The sequence below is a fragment of the Corvus cornix genome, chromosome 20 (genome assembly GCF_000738735.6).
Source record: "Corvus cornix cornix isolate S_Up_H32 chromosome 20, ASM73873v5, whole genome shotgun sequence".
NCBI classification, from domain to species: Eukaryota; Metazoa; Chordata; class Aves; order Passeriformes; family Corvidae; genus Corvus; species Corvus cornix.
Genome location: NC_046349.1, coordinates 7,688,879 through 7,705,041, shown reverse-complemented (window position 1 = coordinate 7,705,041; position 16,163 = coordinate 7,688,879). Strand labels below are relative to the sequence as shown.

The 16,163-nt window shown below is 55.5% G+C and overlaps 3 protein-coding genes across 8 annotated transcripts; 2 read left to right on the top strand and 1 right to left on the bottom strand.

Moving 5' to 3' along the window:
• Positions 1-240: 240 nt before the first annotated feature.
• LOC104687695 lies at positions 241-3,725 on the bottom strand. 6 transcript variants are annotated; one of them, XM_019284368.3, is made up of 5 exons: positions 3,064-3,725; positions 1,801-2,138; positions 1,465-1,664; positions 1,056-1,095; positions 241-726 (listed from the first exon to the last, which is right to left on the bottom strand). In XM_019284368.3, the coding sequence occupies exons 1-5, from the start codon at positions 3,623-3,625 to the stop codon at positions 598-600; spliced, it is 1,269 nt and encodes a 422-aa protein (XP_019139913.2). In that variant the 5' UTR covers positions 3,626-3,725; the 3' UTR covers positions 241-597. The 6 variants fall into 6 exon arrangements, with proteins under 6 accessions (XP_019139913.2, XP_019139914.2, XP_039419139.1 ...); XM_019284369.3 differs by having other exon boundaries at positions 241-723; XM_019284367.3 differs by having other exon boundaries at positions 675-723; positions 1,788-2,138.
• A 39-nt stretch (positions 3,726-3,764) lies between these two features.
• Positions 3,765-6,027, top strand: LOC104687696 (signal-regulatory protein beta-1-like). The gene is given in 6 exon segments (XM_039563204.1): positions 3,765-3,934; positions 4,271-4,455; positions 4,457-4,628; positions 4,839-5,150; positions 5,301-5,648; positions 5,797-6,027. Coding segments are annotated over 6 exon segments (1,284 nt in total). The 5' UTR covers positions 3,765-3,867; the 3' UTR covers positions 5,997-6,027.
• A 676-nt stretch (positions 6,028-6,703) lies between these two features.
• On the top strand, positions 6,704-14,706 carry NSFL1C (NSFL1 cofactor). Its single transcript, XM_039563207.1, is given in 10 exon segments — positions 6,704-6,837; positions 7,563-7,660; positions 8,237-8,311; positions 9,438-9,466; positions 9,469-9,602; positions 9,926-10,018; positions 10,683-10,792; positions 11,215-11,352; positions 11,853-12,017; positions 12,967-14,706. Coding segments are annotated over 10 exon segments (1,107 nt in total). The 5' UTR covers positions 6,704-6,735; the 3' UTR covers positions 13,130-14,706.
• The last annotated feature ends 1,457 nt before the right edge of the window (positions 14,707-16,163 follow it).

Genomic DNA, 16,163 nt, shown 5'->3' with positions numbered 1-16,163 from the left:
GGGCAGCAGCACCAGGGGCTGTTCCTGAGACCTTCCCCCTGCCTTGCCAGGAGATACAGGTTTCATGGGACTGAGCAGATTCCCTGGCTGGGGCAGCTGCCTGGGGCAGGTGGGAGGTGGGAGCTGCCCAGGGGGCTCAGCAGTAGCACAGGGGGGCTGTGGGGGGCACACATCCCCCCAGGACCCTGTGGGACAGGCACTATTGCTCTTGCTCTGAGCACAGCAGGACTGGACAGCATGGCTCTTTGCTGGCTTTAATGAGGGTGGTGACAAGGTAACACAAATTATGGACCTGTTAGCCGGGAAAGGGCCAGTGGAGGCCCATGCTGGTGGACACACGTGTGTGAGAGGTCCTCCTGGTGTCATCAGCACCAAACAGCTTGCACAAGGCGGAGGTGCTTGGCCTCGTGGTCTGATCCTGTGGTCGAGAGGGCTTCCAGATCCTGGGAGAGCTCTCCTGAGCTGGGGGCATGGCGAGCTGAGCTGAGACCGGGGTGTGCCATGCAAACAGCTCCACTTCTTCTTTATTGTGCCCTGCAGAAACATCCCTGCTTCCTCCTCGACACGGCCTGGCCACGCAGGCAGCAGTGCCACGCGTCACTTGGCAGCTACCCTGAGGCTGGCATACTCAGTGGGGGCTGTGCCCGAGCTCCTGCTGCGCCGCGGGGCCGGGGGCAGGGGCTGCAGGTCGGCGTAGTGGATGTCGTTCTCCTCCTTGCTGCTCTGCTGCAAAAGTGCACACAAATGGGGAATGCTGCCGCAAGGAAAAGCTTGCAAAAACAACCCTAAACCATAGAACGTCCTGAGTTGGAAGTGACCCATGAGGATCACCGAGAACACCTCCTGGCCCTGCACAGGACAATCCTAAGAACCAGGTTCAAGCCAGGCTGGTGATGCCACAGCTGCAGAGGTGGCCCTGTGCTATGGTGCAGAGACCACATGCAGGCAGCTGCTGCCCACCCAATGTCCCACCTGGCCCCAGAGTCTTGCAGAGCTCCTGCAAGCTGGGGCATCAGCATGGGATGTGTTCCCCCAAACTCACAGCTCAATCTTACCTGGCTGGGCAGGTGGGAGCTCTCTCTATCCAGGACTTCACTGTGGGGGAAAGGATAAGGATGGCCATTAGAACTAAAGGAAGCCAAGTCGTCCCCCCCCCCCCAGCACAGCCCTCAATTCCCCTCCCGAATTTCAGCAGGATACCCCTGTTGAAGGCAGAGAGTAGGGACCAAGTGCTGTCTGCATGTCTGGGCTGGGCTCAGACCCATGGTGAGGGGCTGCAGGGAGCTCCCTGCCATGTGCTTCCATGAAATGCAGAGAGAAGGAACAGAACTGTGAACCTGTGAGTAAAGGACTTTTTCTGTGGCAAATTTCTGCTCCAGACAGGAAAGGAAGCCAAGATAAAGCAGGTGGATAAGACAGTTTACTCATTTAAGGGTGCAGAAGGAAGAGGTGTTGAGTACAAACCTGGGGGTGCCAGGGGTCCCTGCACAGCACTGCAGAGGGACAGACGAGAAGCTGCCCACGGCCACTGTCCCGGCTGGGCATGGGCTGCCCGCCCTGCCTTGGCGCTTCCTCCTGTACATGCAAAGGGCAACAAAGAGGCCAAGGAGGAGGAAGCAGAGCACCACAGCTGCAGCCACCACGCCAGGAACCAGGGCTGTCCTCTGTGGGAGACAGAGGCAGAGCAGAGGGTGGTGGGTGTGGGGCAGAGCAGGACCTTGCTGTGGGCAGGGTGGGAGCTGTGGGATGGGGTCCCTGGGAGCAGTGTCCCGCTGGGCTGCACTCACCACGCACAGATACCTCTGTGCCATTTCCATGCCGAAACATCTCCTCTTTTCCATTGCTCTCCTTGGTGAACTTCACGCAATAATAGGTGCCAACATCATTGGGCTCAAAGTTCCTGATGTGAATGGTGAAGTCTGTGTCGGACCCAACCAGTGCTCTCGTCACATTGGGTAAGGAGCCCCCTCTCTGGTCATAGACGGTCTTGTTCCCACTGCCCAAGCCCTTCAGCCACCTCACAGGACCAGGGGCAGCGAATCCAGACGTGGTGCAGTTCAGGGTGAGCATCTCCCCCACTGCCACTGCCACCTTCTTCTGGGGCTGCTGCAGCTCAAAGACCGCCTGGGCATCCACACCTGGGCAGAGACAGGAGGGTTCAGGGATGAGCGATGGGGCGAGGCAAGGGCTGCCTCACAGGCAGAGAAGCCCCAGTATCCCCCAAGTCGCAGCTGAGGGATACCCTGGGATGTGGCAGAGACAACCTGCAGGCACCAGGAGGGAGGAAACCCGATTCAAAATGAACAAGAGGCAAATCTCAAAAATGAGCAGGCTGCCCAGAGCAGTGGTGGAATCACCACCCCTGGAGGGATTTAAATGACATGTAGATGTGGCACTTGGGGACCTGGCTTAGTGGTGGCCTTGGCAGTGCTGGGTTAATGATTGGACACGAGGATCTCAGAGGGCTTTTGCAACCGAAACAGTTCTGTGATTCTATGATTTGATAAATCCACATCCTGTTCTGTCATTTGCAGGAGGTGCAGCAGCTGCCTGGAGGCCAGAGAGGTGCAGAGGGAGCCAAGGGAAACTCCTGGCAGGAAAAACTCCTGAGTGATGTTAAACATTAACACCCTGGCTCTGTTCCACACCAGCCAGGATCACTGGGGCTCTGCGAGGAATTGGGGTTCACAGCCAGGAGCCTGCCAGGAGCCTTCCAGGAGTCAGTGTTCTGGGCAGGGATGTGCAGCCCTGTAGACCAGCGCAGCTTCCCAACCCCTCCGTGTCCCAAAACCCCTCCTGCCTCCCAAAACCCCTCCAGTTTCCAAACCTCTCCTGCCCAAAGCCCCCGATACGTTCGGCAGCGGCTCGGCGGAGCTCGACTCGGCTCTGCCTATCCCGGTGCCGGGGATGCTCTGCATCCGCACCAAAAGGTGGTCGGGGAAGGACCATCCTGGGGCCCCCCCCCAGCGGTGTTTATCTTTGCCGTCCACTCGCATTAATGACCAGTGGCAGACGGGGCAGGGGAGCTCCGAGAGGCTCTGGGGGGCCCCACTTCCGACTCACCCAAGAGCTGCCGCTGCACGGGGCTTCGCCGCGGAGCTGCTGCCGCGGCCATCGGTTCTGCCCAAACTTCGGGAAGGAAAAGGGGAAGCGGGACAGGAAATGGAGGCGAGCGGGTGGTTAACGCTTTGGTGTCTGCCCGGGACGGGCGGGGGGCGGCAGAGCCGCCGGGCGTCACCCCCCGGCGGGCATCACCCTGCCGAGACCCCGCTGGCATCGCTCCCGGGCCGCCGAGGGGCTGCTCTGGGCTCGGGACGGGGGAGCGGCTCTGCGTCCTCCCCGGTTCGGTGAGGGGCAGGAGCACCGGGGCTTCGGGATGTGGGACGCTCGGTGTATCCCGAGCCCTGCTCTGCATCACCGACCCAGGAGAGACACCATCCTGCACCCCGATCCTGCTGGCAAGGGCTGGGCGTCCCCCTGGCACCTCAGGGTGCTGAGCCACAGGCTGGCCACGTGTGGGCGAGTGTGCCGGATTGGGGGCCCCTCTCGCTGACTGCTCAGCGCCGGTGGCCGTGGCCGTGGCCGGGGCACACATCTGAGGGGAAAGTGGGGTGGACATCGTCATTATGGACCAGCCTTGTGACAGGAGAGGATGTGGACATTGAGAAGCAAATGGGATGTGATTGCATGGGGGAACTGGGCTGGTAGTGGCCCCTTTCCTTCCCCTTTGCTGGGTGAGAGCCCAAGCACCCCGCTAAGCTAGGCCCAGTCCAGCTGAGTCATCTGAGCCCAGTCCAGCAGAGTCCAACGGAGCTGAATCCAGCAGAGCAAAGCCCAGCCATCAGGGAGCAAGACGTGGGAATACCCATGGCTCCAGTGATGCAGGAACTGCCTCTCATGTGCCTGATGCTGCTCCTGCTCTGCAGAGACCCGGGTAAGTGGGGCCTGCACAGCCCCATCACGCAGCCCCATGCACACTTCCCCACGCTGCTGGCCTGGCAGTCCTTCCCTGTGCCTGTGGCTATCCAGGGATCTCCTCTCGATGCCTCCCTTCCAGCTTGCTTTTATCTCCAGATGAGGAGTTCAGTTTACTCCAGCAAGAGTCTGGGCCCTCCTCATCCTGCAGTCCCCAGCAGCCTGGGGGTCAAGTGACAGGAATATCTCTCTGTCCCCTGCTCCAGGCTCAGAGCCAGGGTCTAATGATGCCTCATGCTGTGCCCCAGCCCTGGGGCCCCTTGTCAATTGCAAATCTTCCTGTTGCTGTGCCTAGGTGTGGGTGCCCAGCTGGATCAGAACTTCAAGCTGCAGCAGCCCCAGGACAAGGTGCTGGTGACAGCGGGAGAGATGCTCACCCTGAACTGCACCATGTCCAGACTCACTCCACCGGGTCCTGTGAGGTGGCTGAAGGGCTTGGGCAGTGGGAACAAGACCGTCTATGACCAGGCAGGGGACTCCTTACCCCAGTGTGACGAGAGCAGTGGTTGGGTCCGACACAGACTTCACCATCCACATCAGGAACATTCAGCCTGAGGACATGGGCACCTACTACTGCGTGAAGTTTGCCAGGAGAGTCACTGGTGTGCTGGAGGTGCTTCAGCGTGGAAGTGGCACAGAGGTGTCTGTGCAAGGTGAGTGGGGCTCCCGGAGCAGCTCCTGCTGGGAACCAGCCCAGCGGGGTCTGCTCAGGCTGGGCAGGGATGTGGAAGGGCTTGGGAGTGGCTCCAGGAGAGGATCCCATGGGCCATCACTGTGCCCTTGTAGGAGACCCTGCTCCTGGCAGGGCCAGGGCTGGGCAGGGGGCAGAGCCTGGTCTGATGGCCCCGTGCTTCTCCCCACAGCCAAACCCAGCCCCCCGCTTGTGTCCGGGCCTGAGCAGAGAGCGATGCCGGGGCAGTCGGTGCCTTTCACCTGCACGACTGGAGGGTTCCTTCCCAAAGAAATTGGGGTGAAATGGTTCAAGAACAAGGACCCCATGACGGCTCAGCCGCCTCAGGTCACCAAAGAGCCGGTGAAATCCTACAACGTGTCCAGCACAGTGATGGTGACCCTGCAGAAGGATGACGTCCGCTCGCAGCTCATCTGTGAGGTGCAGCACTCCACGCTGCCGGCCCCGCTGCGTGGGACGTACCAGCTCAGCAGGACCCTGCGAGGTGAGGGCTGGGGGACTCGCACTGGGGTGTCCCTCTCCTGTGGGGCTGGGGGCCCTGGGAGGAGGACAGGGGATCCTGGGGCAGGGACAGGGCTCCCTGTGGGCAGCAGAGCTGGAGATGCCAAACACCAAGCTCTGCCTCTCTTCCCAGTTCCCCCCAGTGTCGAAGTGCGTGCTGAGCCGAGCCCCGTCGAGGTGAACAAGACCGTGACCTTCACCTGCCACATGAAGGAGTTTTACCCAGCAAACATGTCTGTTTCCTGGCTGGAGAACGGGATTGAGATAAAGGTGGAGAAGGTCTCCCGGCCATCGGAGCTGCCCCGGGGCTTGTTCGAGCTGAGACGCCAGGTGGAGGTGCAAGCGACAGAGGAGAAAAACGGGTCCACGATCACCTGTATGGTGGTGCACAATGCCCAGGCCCCTGTCAACTACTCAGCCGTCCTGTGGATCTCCAACCCGGCCCAGGGGGGACTGAGCAAGGGGTCCCAGATGGATACGGGTGCGTCAGAGCTGCTGGGATGGGGTGCCAGGGCAGCTGTGTGGTGTCACCCTCTGAGGAAGCTCAAAGTCCCAGGAAAGGCTCCCTGCTGTGGGTTGGGATGCCTGTCCCTGAGCCCTGGTCGTTCACGTCCTCTGTCCCATTGCAGGTGCGAGCCTTCTGTCCAGCCTTGGCCTCCTGTGGGTTTGTATCCTCCTGGAGAAGGGGCTCCTCGGTGGTCTCCTCTTCTTCCTCTTCAAACGCATGAAGAGAAGAGCACAGGAGCTGTTGCCCTATCCTGCTCCGTCTCAGTCCCTGCCTCCTCGAGCCGGGTCCCAGGGCTTGGCCACCGCCAGCACTGTCATGTGAACGTGGAAATAAACGAATGCAGAGGCTGCTGTGCGCTGCTCCGTGTCACACAGCCCCTGCCTGTGGCCTTACACCCGCCCTGCTCTGGGCTTGGCGCTGCCCATCCCCGGGACTCAGTGCCGCACACTGGGGCTCGGTGCTGCCCATCCCGGTGCCCGGTGTCCGGTGCCCGGTGTCCAGTGCCCGGTGCCCGGTGGTGCCCGGTGGTGTCCGGTGCCCGGTGTCCGGTGGTTGCCGGTGGTGTCCGGTGGTGTCCGGTGCCCGGTGCCCGGTGGTGCCCGGTGGTGCCCGGTGGTGTCCGGTGCCCGGTGTCCGGTGCCCGGTGTCCGGTGCCCAATGCCCGGTGCCGGTGGTGCCCGGTGGTGCCCGGTGTCCGGTGGTTGCCGGTGGTGCCCGGTGTCCGGTGCCCGGTGGTGCCCGGTGGTGCCCGGTGGTGCCCGGTGGTGTCCGGTGCCCGGTGTCCGGTGGTTGCCGGTGGTGTCCGGTGCCCGGTGTCCGGTGCCCGGTGGTGCCCGGTGGTGCCCGGTGGTGCCCGGTGCCCGGTGTCCGGTGCCCGGTGCCCGGTGCCCGGTGTCCGGCCCTCACTCCGGTGCAGTGGCACCTCCCGGCTGACAGGGGCCGCTGTGCGCGGGCCGGGCGCCGCGCGCCGCCCCGGGTGTTTCCGGCCGGGCGGGTTTGGCGGCGCACGCGGGGCGGTGCGGGGCGGCCCGGCGGGGTTTGGGTGCTGCACCGCGGCAAGATGGCGGACAGGGAGGAGGCGCTGAGGGAGTTCGTGGCCGTGACCGGCGCCGAGGAGGAGCGAGCGCGATTCTTCCTCGAGTCAGCCGGCTGGGACCTCCAGGTACCTCCGCCGCTGCCTTCTGCCTTCCGCCTTCCGCGGCCCGGCGCGGGGATCGGCGGGGCCGCGGCTTAGGAGGCCGTGGCGCTGGCGGGGGCAGCTCTGGGCCGGAGGTCGGTGTCCGCAGGCTCAGGCCTCGCCCCCGTCCGTCGCCGGGCTCAGCCCTTGCGGCGGGGCCGTGGGCTGGTTGGGACTGAGGCCCCTCCTGGTTGTCTCGTTCACTTTCTAGCGCGAGCTGAGGGACGGTGGGTCTGGGGTTTGCCGGGGTTGTGTAGGTTTTCCTGGAATGCTGGTCAGGTTGTCAGTGCTCTGCTGTTGGCGCTGTCAGCAAACAAGCTGAGGGGGAGTCAGCCGCCATTCTGACCTGCTCCTGTCCCTGCTTCTCCTCAAACTGGCTGTGTTAAACTCCGAGTCTGCTCATGGATGGCACAAAAGCTGCTGTTTCAGAACAGTAATTTTGGCATAACCCCTGCGTAAGTGCTGCAGAAGAAGGGCCCTGACATTCCCTGACAGGGAGGGTGACATCCCTGCAGCAGTGAGTGTCCTGCCATGACACAGCCAAATAGCACAACCTCCTGAGGCCTTGTCTTTGCCAGGACCTGCAGCAGGGGGAATGACATGAAGTGTCTTTAGTGTGAGGTGCCTTAGGAGGTCCAGCGTGACAGATGCTTCAGTTGGGTTGTTTGTGTGTGTTTTTCCTGAGGAGCTTTGGTGGTTTTCCTTTCCAGATTGCACTCGCCAGTTTCTATGAGGACGGGGGTGATGAGGACATCCTGACCCTTCCCCAGCCCACACCCAGCTCCATATCCAGAGGCACTGGAGCCAGGTGAGGAGGGAGCTTCAGCTCCATGCTGGAAACTTGACAAAACAAACTTTCTAAAGCACTGACTATGTTAGTTTTCAGGAGAAGTAGCTCTGTGTTTAGGTTTGCTTGACGTTGTGTGGCTCTTTAGAAATTGTGAAAATCTGAGTGTTTGTACATCACAAGCGTGGGTGTTATTGCACAAGTAAGCCAGAGATCAGCTAGGAAAACTTGCCTCATTGCTCAGGAAAAGCTTGATTTGTCTTTTGACATTAAAAACAGTCTGTTGGTGACCTTTCATTTGAGCAGATCGTATCTCTGCAGGAAGAATATTTTCTCATTTTGTGTGACACATGAGCTGATCAAGCCGAGCATTTTACGAAACAAAAAAGCAAATTTTACCTTACCAAATCCCTTTGAGGTAAGGGAATGCTGCCAAATTCTAAAGAGGAGTTACTGGCTGTATCTTGAAGGAAGAGTGCTCTCGGGTCAGGTGTTGGTGAACAGAGCCCACCTTGCAGAAGGAGCCTGTGTCAGTGGGGAAGGTTCCAGCTGGGAATGTGTCTCCAGGCTGACATCCTTCTTGCTGGATTTTTGCAGTGACCATCGAGTAACCTCGTTCAGAGACCTTGTGCATGCGCAGGAGGAGGATGATGAAGAGGAGGAGGGACAGCGGTAAGTTAGCAGCTGAAGGCTCAAATGCTGGGTGTTTGTCCCTCTGCTTTTGGGAGGACTTGCTGCTTGTGTACAGCTTGTTTGAAAAACGGGTTTCCATGGCTATGAAATTCGTGTAATGAACCGTCTGAGGTTTGACAGGGCAGGTTTGTCAGTGCAAAGCCTGTGCACAAGCACGTGCTCAGCTGTGTAAGCACCAGCTCTCAGCACTGAGAGAAAGCCTAAAGTGGGATGTGGAAGCCCTGAGGTAAGAATAGAAAACAGCCCAGATCCTCATTTGTGTCCATAGGGAATGGAAATGTGGGAATTATGCAGGGATTGGTTTTCTTACTGCTTGCGGTTTTGGGGGTTTATTTTGGTCGGGGTTTTGGTTTTGGGTTCTTTTTTTTTTTTTAAGTGTTGCTTAAGGGTAAAGTTATGGAGTGTGGAGGCAGAAATAAAAATGTAGGGCCCCTTTCCAGGGGGAACAGAGAGTATTAGTAGGACAGTCTCCTACAATGTCAGCTCTAAGTAGTTAAATACCCTTAAGGTTGACAGGCAAGATAAATGGAATGGAACTGATGTATCTGAAGGGGTGGCTCAGCCTGGATGGGCCGTGGTCTGCAGGCAGCTGGGAGCTCACTCTGTGTGTTACAAGCCATCTGGAAGCTAATAAACCCAATCTTCCAGAAGTGCTTAATTGCACTTCACTGACTGCGCATCCATTGCTTCCAGTTGAGATCCATCCTTTGTGTGGCATGAACATGTGCCTTCCCTCAGAATTCCGGCTGGATGTTGCTCTGACAGGTCAGAAATTTGCTGGAAGCCTTGCTCAGCTGGGTAATCGAGCTGGTAGCGGTGTTTAAAACTGGGCTTGTCCCTCAGGGCTGTTCTTCTTCCCAGGTCTAAGCATTGTTACCACTTTATTGCCATTGATCCACGGGTAATTTACAGCAATTGACATAAAAAGAAAGTCTCTGCAGTACAGGAGCTTGCACGTGGCTGCAGTGGGAGACACACTGGTGGTAGCCAGTGCTTGTAGATCCAAGGGGTTTCACTGAGCTGCACAAGTGAGCTGTGGTCCCACCCGCTGGGTCCTGCAGAGGCAGCGGGCAGGGCTGACCGGGAGCCGCGTGCTTTCTGTCAGGTTTTATGCCGGCGGCTCAGAGAGAAGTGGCAGCAGATCGTGGGTCCTCCGAGGAAGAAGAGCCCCAACGAGCTGGTGGAGGATCTGTTCAAGGGAGCCAAGGAACACGGTGCAGTGGCGGTCGATCGGACGGCCAAGAGCGGTGGTGAGACAAGCAAGCCAAAGGTGAGGAGGGACGAGTTCTTCCTTCTGTTCCCCTTTTCAGTTAAGGCTCCACCGTGCCAGCTGTTTGGTACTGAGGAGTCCTGGAATCAGCAGCTAAGTCTGGACTCCTCTCTTAGTGCAGCTCCATTTTGTGTGTCACAGCAGCAAGAAAAGCTGCTCTGTTGTGCCACACATTAACTTGCTGAAGCTGTCACTGCCTGCAGGGCAGTAGATGTTGCTGATGCCATGAAGCCCCTGTTCACCCACAGGGGTGCTGAGGACAGGGAAGCAGCTCTGTTGGGTCTGTGTAGTTCTGTAACCCTGTGCCTGCCTCCCTCTCACAGCCTTTTGCAGGGGGAGGGTATCGCCTTGGGGCTACTCCAGAGGAGGAGTCGGCTTACGTGGCAGGAGAGAGGAGACCGAACTCTTCTCAGGATGTGAGTATCTCTGCTCGGGTTTGTAGCTGTCACCCCAGGGATTTCTCTGCTCCAGCTACTGAGCTTGCCAGCCCCAAGAGTCACAAAGCTTGATAGAAATTCACAAGGACAGAAATATGGTAAATCCTGCTTCCTGTGGGATTTCTGAGTAGAAAATAATAGATGATTAGGTCTTAGGTAAGCAGTTTTCTGGTGATCTTTTAATTAAGAATCTGAGCCTTTCTTACAAGTGCAGATTGGGAAAAATAGTGTGCAAAGAGCATTGGGAAATTAACTCTTCTTTATCCATTGTTACATATATCCAATATATATCCATAGATTGGAGCCGACAGCATCAGTGCAAGATTCCCTTGTGCTTGATTTGTGACCAAACAAGGTCATGGCCATGATGGGAGCCTGGTTTAGGCTCCTCACCCAGCACATTCTTGGCTCTTCAGCCATGTTTATCCAAAAGGGGACTGTGGTGCCACCTTCTAGGAAATGACATCTGACCATTACATAAAAGCCAATGCTTTGGGTTTTTCCCTTAGCCCAGAGAAACCTGGCTGGAAGGTTTTCTGCACCTTGAAGCTCCTCTACCCATCAGGAACTTTTCACTTCGTGTCTGGTTTTTTTGTCATCAAGATGCTCAGTGAGGCTGATTGTTCTTTTGGGGCTGCTGCAGGTGCATGTTGTACTGAAGCTCTGGAAGAGTGGATTTAGTCTGGATAGTGGAGAGCTGAGGAGCTACCAGGATCCGTCCAATGCCCAGTTCCTCGATGATATCCGCAGAGGGTACGCAGTGAGAGGGGAGAAAAGCAACAGCTGTTATCTGAAACACAAGTGTTTGTGGAATCCAGGTCTCTGAATCCGTGGCACATTTCACCTGAGCTTTCTTGCAAGAAATTAGTTACTCTTAATATTGAACATTTGGTTCAGGTAAACAGGGAGTGGGTTTGGTCTTTGTGGAGCCTTGAGAGTTTGAAGTAAACAAACATATTCATATTTGGGTTGAGAATTTCTGATGCATTGTGTCACTGCAGGTGAGGGCCAGGGAGAAGTAACCTTTGTGTCTGTTAGTGGGGAGGTGTGCAACTACCCTGTCAGTTAAGCAAAGGCTCTCTGTGATTCCTGAAATTCCAGAGGTCTTGGGCTTTTTGTCCACACATTCCTGCCTTGCTGCTTCAGGCAGCTGCCTTAGGACACTCTCTTTGCAGGGAAGTCCCAGCTGAGCTGCGCAGGTTAGCACGGGGCGGACAGGTGAACCTGGACATGGAAGATCACCGTGATGAGGATTATGTGAAACCTAAAAGTGTCTTCAGAGCTTTTACTGGAGAAGGACAAAAGCTGGGCAGGTGAGAAAATGGTGACACTGGTTTACTACGTGTAATATGAGAGAGTCACTTGAGCCTTGTGAGGTGGAGCCTTCTTCTGATTCATCCTTCTGAAAGAAAGGCACTGGGTGCCTGTGGGATGGGAGGTGTTCCTCTAAGGAAACAAGGCTCACTGATGTGTACTGTGAGGTGGCCCAGCTTCCCCCTAGCAGGAGGCAGATCCCTGGTTTGGAACCTCCACGGTATGTTGCGTAGGAGCAGTGTTTCCAAGTCACACTTTCCCGTTACCTTGTGGGTGTGAGGACCCGTGGTACCAAAGGGGATGGTAGAGGTGAATTTCTAGACAAGCTCCTACTAACTGGCTGACTCAAAAATTCTCACTTCCAGCTTGCTTGGTGTCTCGTGTGGAGGAGCTCTGGTAGTTGGGCCTGGCAGGCGGTGAGCTCGCTGCCTGATCCTGGTGCCCTGCAGCCAGGTGAGTTTGGTTTCTAACAGCTCACCTTGTGTCTCCCTGTTGGCAGCACCGCGCCCCAGGTGATGGGCACCAGCTCGCCAGCCCAGCAGGCAGAGAACGAAGCCAAAGCCAGTTCTGCCATTGTGATCGATGAGTCGGAGCCCGTCACCAACATCCAGATCCGGCTCGCTGACGGTGGGCGCCTGGTCCAGAAGTTCAACCACAGTCACAGGTATGAGCACAACAGGGAACACAGGCAAGGCCTAAACGGCACTGCAAGCCAGGGCACGGGTGGAGCAGGTGTTAAAATCCTGGATAGCATGCCAGAGGGAGCTCTGGGGATCCTTCTGCATGGGTGAAAGGGAATGAAATTGTTGTGAGTGTTTTTAAGGCAGTTGCTAACTGTTGGGTAGGATTTGCTTTCCAAATTGGGACAGATCATAGCCGGTGATCTGACATCTTGGAGCGTAAGTGTTACCAGCAGAACTTTCCTTGATATCTCCTATAAAAAACTGAATCTCTTCCAAAGGCTTTGGAAACTGGCAGATAATTAGGAGCCTGGTTCAGTTATTCTGATGCAGTTTAGACTTTTCTGTGGGGCTGTTCCCTGGGCTGAATGAAGCATTAAGGGATGCTCTTACCACAGTTCTGTTTCTTTCGACGAGCAAAGTTGGCTTAGATATGCTTCATTCCACTGCTCTCTTGAAATCCTTCTCACTTTCCTGATCTCATCATTTGTACTCATTCCTCCAGTTTTTATAAGAGTCAAGCTCAGGGCAAAAAGTTACAAAAACCTCTGTGATTGAGTTCAGGAAATGGATCCTGTGTCACTGTGTGGCTGCTCACAGGAGCTGAAATCCTCTGGGTTCTGCTGTGTGTGACGAGCTCAGCAAGTGTCAGTTTGTTAATTGTTCATCATGAAGGGTTTGGAGGCTTTCAGTTTGACAGCTGAAACAGAGACAACATGGACAGAGAACACTGAGCTGAGTCTGTAGCCCAGAAGGCAACTGCTGCTATTTCAATAAATGGGACCAGGTTGAATCAGAATAGCCTGCTGTGGCCTGTGGTGAGAGCTGCAATATAAATGCAGCACTGCAGGGCTGCACGCTCTGGGGAGAGCAGTCATTTGTCCAGGCTGCGCAGTAACAGCATCACCCTGTGCGTTTGATCCCTTTGAACAGGATCCGTGACATCCGGCTCTTCATAGTAGATGCTCGGCCAGCGATGGCTGCCACCAGTTTCGTCCTCATGACCACCTTCCCCAATAAAGAGCTGACTGATGAGAACCAGACCCTGAAGGAAGCCAACCTGCTCAACGCCGTCATCGTTCAGCGGTTGACATAAAGGACCCCGGCTCTGGCCACACAACCGCGGCGCACGGGGTCGTCTCCTCCCGCGCGTGCGCCGGCGCCATGCCACGCAGGCCCACATCTGCTCATAGCTCTGGGTTCTTAGGTCTTGGTTGGACTTTTTTTCTCTTTAGTTGCATTTCCCATGGGGTTTTTTTGTGATGATGATGATGATCAGTGGACTTTAAAATAAATAAACGAAATGAATTCGTTTGGAAAGGAGCTGCAGCCTGTTGTGCCCCAGATTCCCTCAGGAGAGTTCAGTTACCTTGTGGATTGAGTTACTGCACTCAGAGAGGGGAGGAAGGCAAGGGGGAAGGGAACTCCAGGGAGCAGTTTCTGTCAGTGGACTGCTCACCACAATTCTTTCTCTTCCCTCCAGGGACTGCTGCAAAGTATTCCCTTTTTTTTCACACATTAAATATAAACTTATCTGAGAATGGGTGATCTGATTGTCAGGTTAATGGTTACACTCCTGTAAAAGCATTGTGGGGGAAGTCTTTGTGAAAGAGCTCAGTGTGGGGAAAACTCCGACATGTGTGAGGTGCAAGGTTTAACACTTCCCATGCTTTTCTGGAGAGAAATCCCTGACTTTCCTTCCCTCAGCAGAACTCTTGGGGCATACATTGCAGTCCCCACCTGCTCTGCCTTTGTTTTTCCCGACAGGCCAGACTGGCTGCAGGTTTAAATTGCTGTATTGCATTTCTTTTAGAAAAACCCTGCTGCTGACTTCTTTCTAAGAAGGCGCAAAGCTGAATCAGCTTGAAGTGACTGGAAGTAAAAGGCAAACAGAGTCTGTCTTACTGGAAAGCAAATTTTGTCCTGAGAGGTGAATTACTGAGATGATTGCAACAGCTTGGGTGGAAAAACTCAAGGCTGTGGTACCCTTTGATGTATTTCCTCTTCTCTGCTGAGGACTAACATGGCTGAATTCCTGGAATTCTCCAGTGTTGGTCTGTTCTGTTTGTTTTGGGCTCAGGTCTCCATCTCTTTCCCTCCTTTGAACAGAATCCTGTGGGTGAATTCCTTATGCCCAGACACGAGGCACTGGCAGCGCTGGCATAGTTGCCATGGAATATTGTGCCACGGCACTTTGCACTGCCCCTCAGCTGCTTCTGGTTTTGTTCAGGGCTTCCAAGCGGAGCCCAGAGCTGTGCTGGGTCGTGGGTTGCAGCCACCGGCTCCCTGGGAGCGGGGTCCTTGGGAACACTCTCTCCCTATCCTGCCTTGGACCCACATGAGCCCCGTGGCCTCTGCACCGTCACTCCACCCCCCTCAGCGCTCGGAAACTTCCAGGTCCTGCCCTTGGTGCGAGCGGAGGGAGCTCAGGAGCAGGCTGGGGAGGGCCGGCAGGTTGGGCAGGTTCAGCATGAGGAACTCGCTTGGCTGCCTGTAGAACACAAACCAGTGGGAGCAGAGAGAAGCCCTCAGCAAGGGCATTTTTACAGCAGTTTCTCAACTGAGAGCTGAATTAACTCCCATTTTTCTTTACTAAACGGACATGGAGTGTGCGTAACAACCAATTTGTAAATTATTGTGAAAATTGCCATTAAAAGCCCACAAACAGGAAAACAGCGTTTGACCCTTTCTAATAACAGCTGCCATCTGGTCTCGGATTTTGGATCATGTTCATGAGGGTGTCTCCTCTTTGGGTTGTTCTGCGAGCAGATTTCCTGTGCTGAGCTGTCTTCTGCTAAATGAGGTTCAACCTCTCAGCAGCATTTTTAAAGATTAATTTTTGTGACAGGAGAGCTTGGGGTTCACCTGCCTGTGCATCACTTTCTGGTGTATGTTATGACCAGTGAGTAACCGGTGTGAACAGTGCAGAGGGAACTGAGAAAGGGAATTTCCCTCGGAGCTAAATAGAGTCACAACTGCCTTGTGGAGTTCTTGTGTCCTGATTTTCACATGTGCCATTTTGGGGACTTGGGACAACATCTTCCAGAGTGCTGGACAGGATGTACCGCTAGACCCAGAAAGAAAGTTTATCTAACAGAAAGGGTGCAATTACTTGTCTCCTGCTTCTGCCTTTGTTAGCCAGGGGCATCAGAGCACTGAGGTGGTGCCCAGCTGGTGTCCGTGGTCCTTGGATGGGGCCGTGTTGGTGCCTCCAAATTCAATGAGCGTTGGCAGCCAGACAGCAACTCCTCCAGCTGCTGATCCCAAGGTTTTGCTGTGCTCACCGATGGGAAGTTTCACACCCAGCTGTGTTGCCAGTTCTCTCCTTGCCGCTGGGAGGGAAAGGGGATAAACCCAGGGGCTCAGGGACTTTTCTCTGCCTTAAAGAGGAAATTTTCCTTGGAGCCGGAGGGTGGCAGTGCTGCAGAAAAGCCGCTCTGCCTCGAAGGCTTCTTGGAGGAGCTCTGCCGACTCCTGCTGGGAGCTGCACCTTGTGCTCCGGTGTGTCCGTGAGCACCTCTGGGACACCGCTGCCGGCTCCTCCTGCCTCTGATTCTCTCCTTGGTTTTTGTAAGTAATGAGCAGTGCTCATCTCCTGGTGAGCTGCTCAGCTCTGCCCCACTGCCCGACGGAGTGCTGAGGTGAGATCAGTGACCAAGGTAGATCTGCCTTCTTCCAAAGCTGACAGAAGAGCCCGTGGAACCAATTGGAAGTGACATACATGCAATCACCTATATTAAACTGTCTCCTTCTGTGAGCTGGTGAAGTGTTTCGCTATAAAATAAAATAAGCTCTAAAGCAAAAATGATAAGCTAATTAACAAGAAAGGATAATACACCAGAACAGGAAAAAAAAGAGTGAAGGAAAGAGACACCGTGATTTTGTGAAGAAAATCACCATGTCACTTGCACAGTCCCATCCCTGGAAGACTTCAAGGTCAGGTTGGACAGGGCTTGGAGCAACCTGATCTAGTGAAAACTGTCCCTGCCTGTGGCAGGGGATTGGAACAAGATGAGCTTTAACATCCCTTCCAACCCAAACCACTCCTTGGTTCCATGATTCTGTTTGATGGTGTGGCCCTGCAGTAGAGAAACCCTTATTTCTGACACTCCTGTAGTTTTTGATGATTA

What these genes read in the sequence shown, in the direction of transcription:
- LOC104687695 (XM_019284368.3), bottom strand. Translation starts at nt 3,625, where the DNA reads ATGACGATGTCCACCCCACTTTCCCCTCAGATGTGTGCCCCGGCCACG. An exon ending in CGTGCAGCGGCAGCTCTTGG is followed by an intron (nt 2,139 to 3,063) that starts GTGAGTCGGAAG and finishes GTCTCTGCCCAG; the next exon opens with GTGTGGATGCCCAGGCGGTC. An exon ending in GGGACCCCTGGCACCCCCAG is followed by an intron (nt 1,096 to 1,464) that starts GTTTGTACTCAA and finishes TTTCCCCCACAG; the next exon opens with TGAAGTCCTGGATAGAGAGA.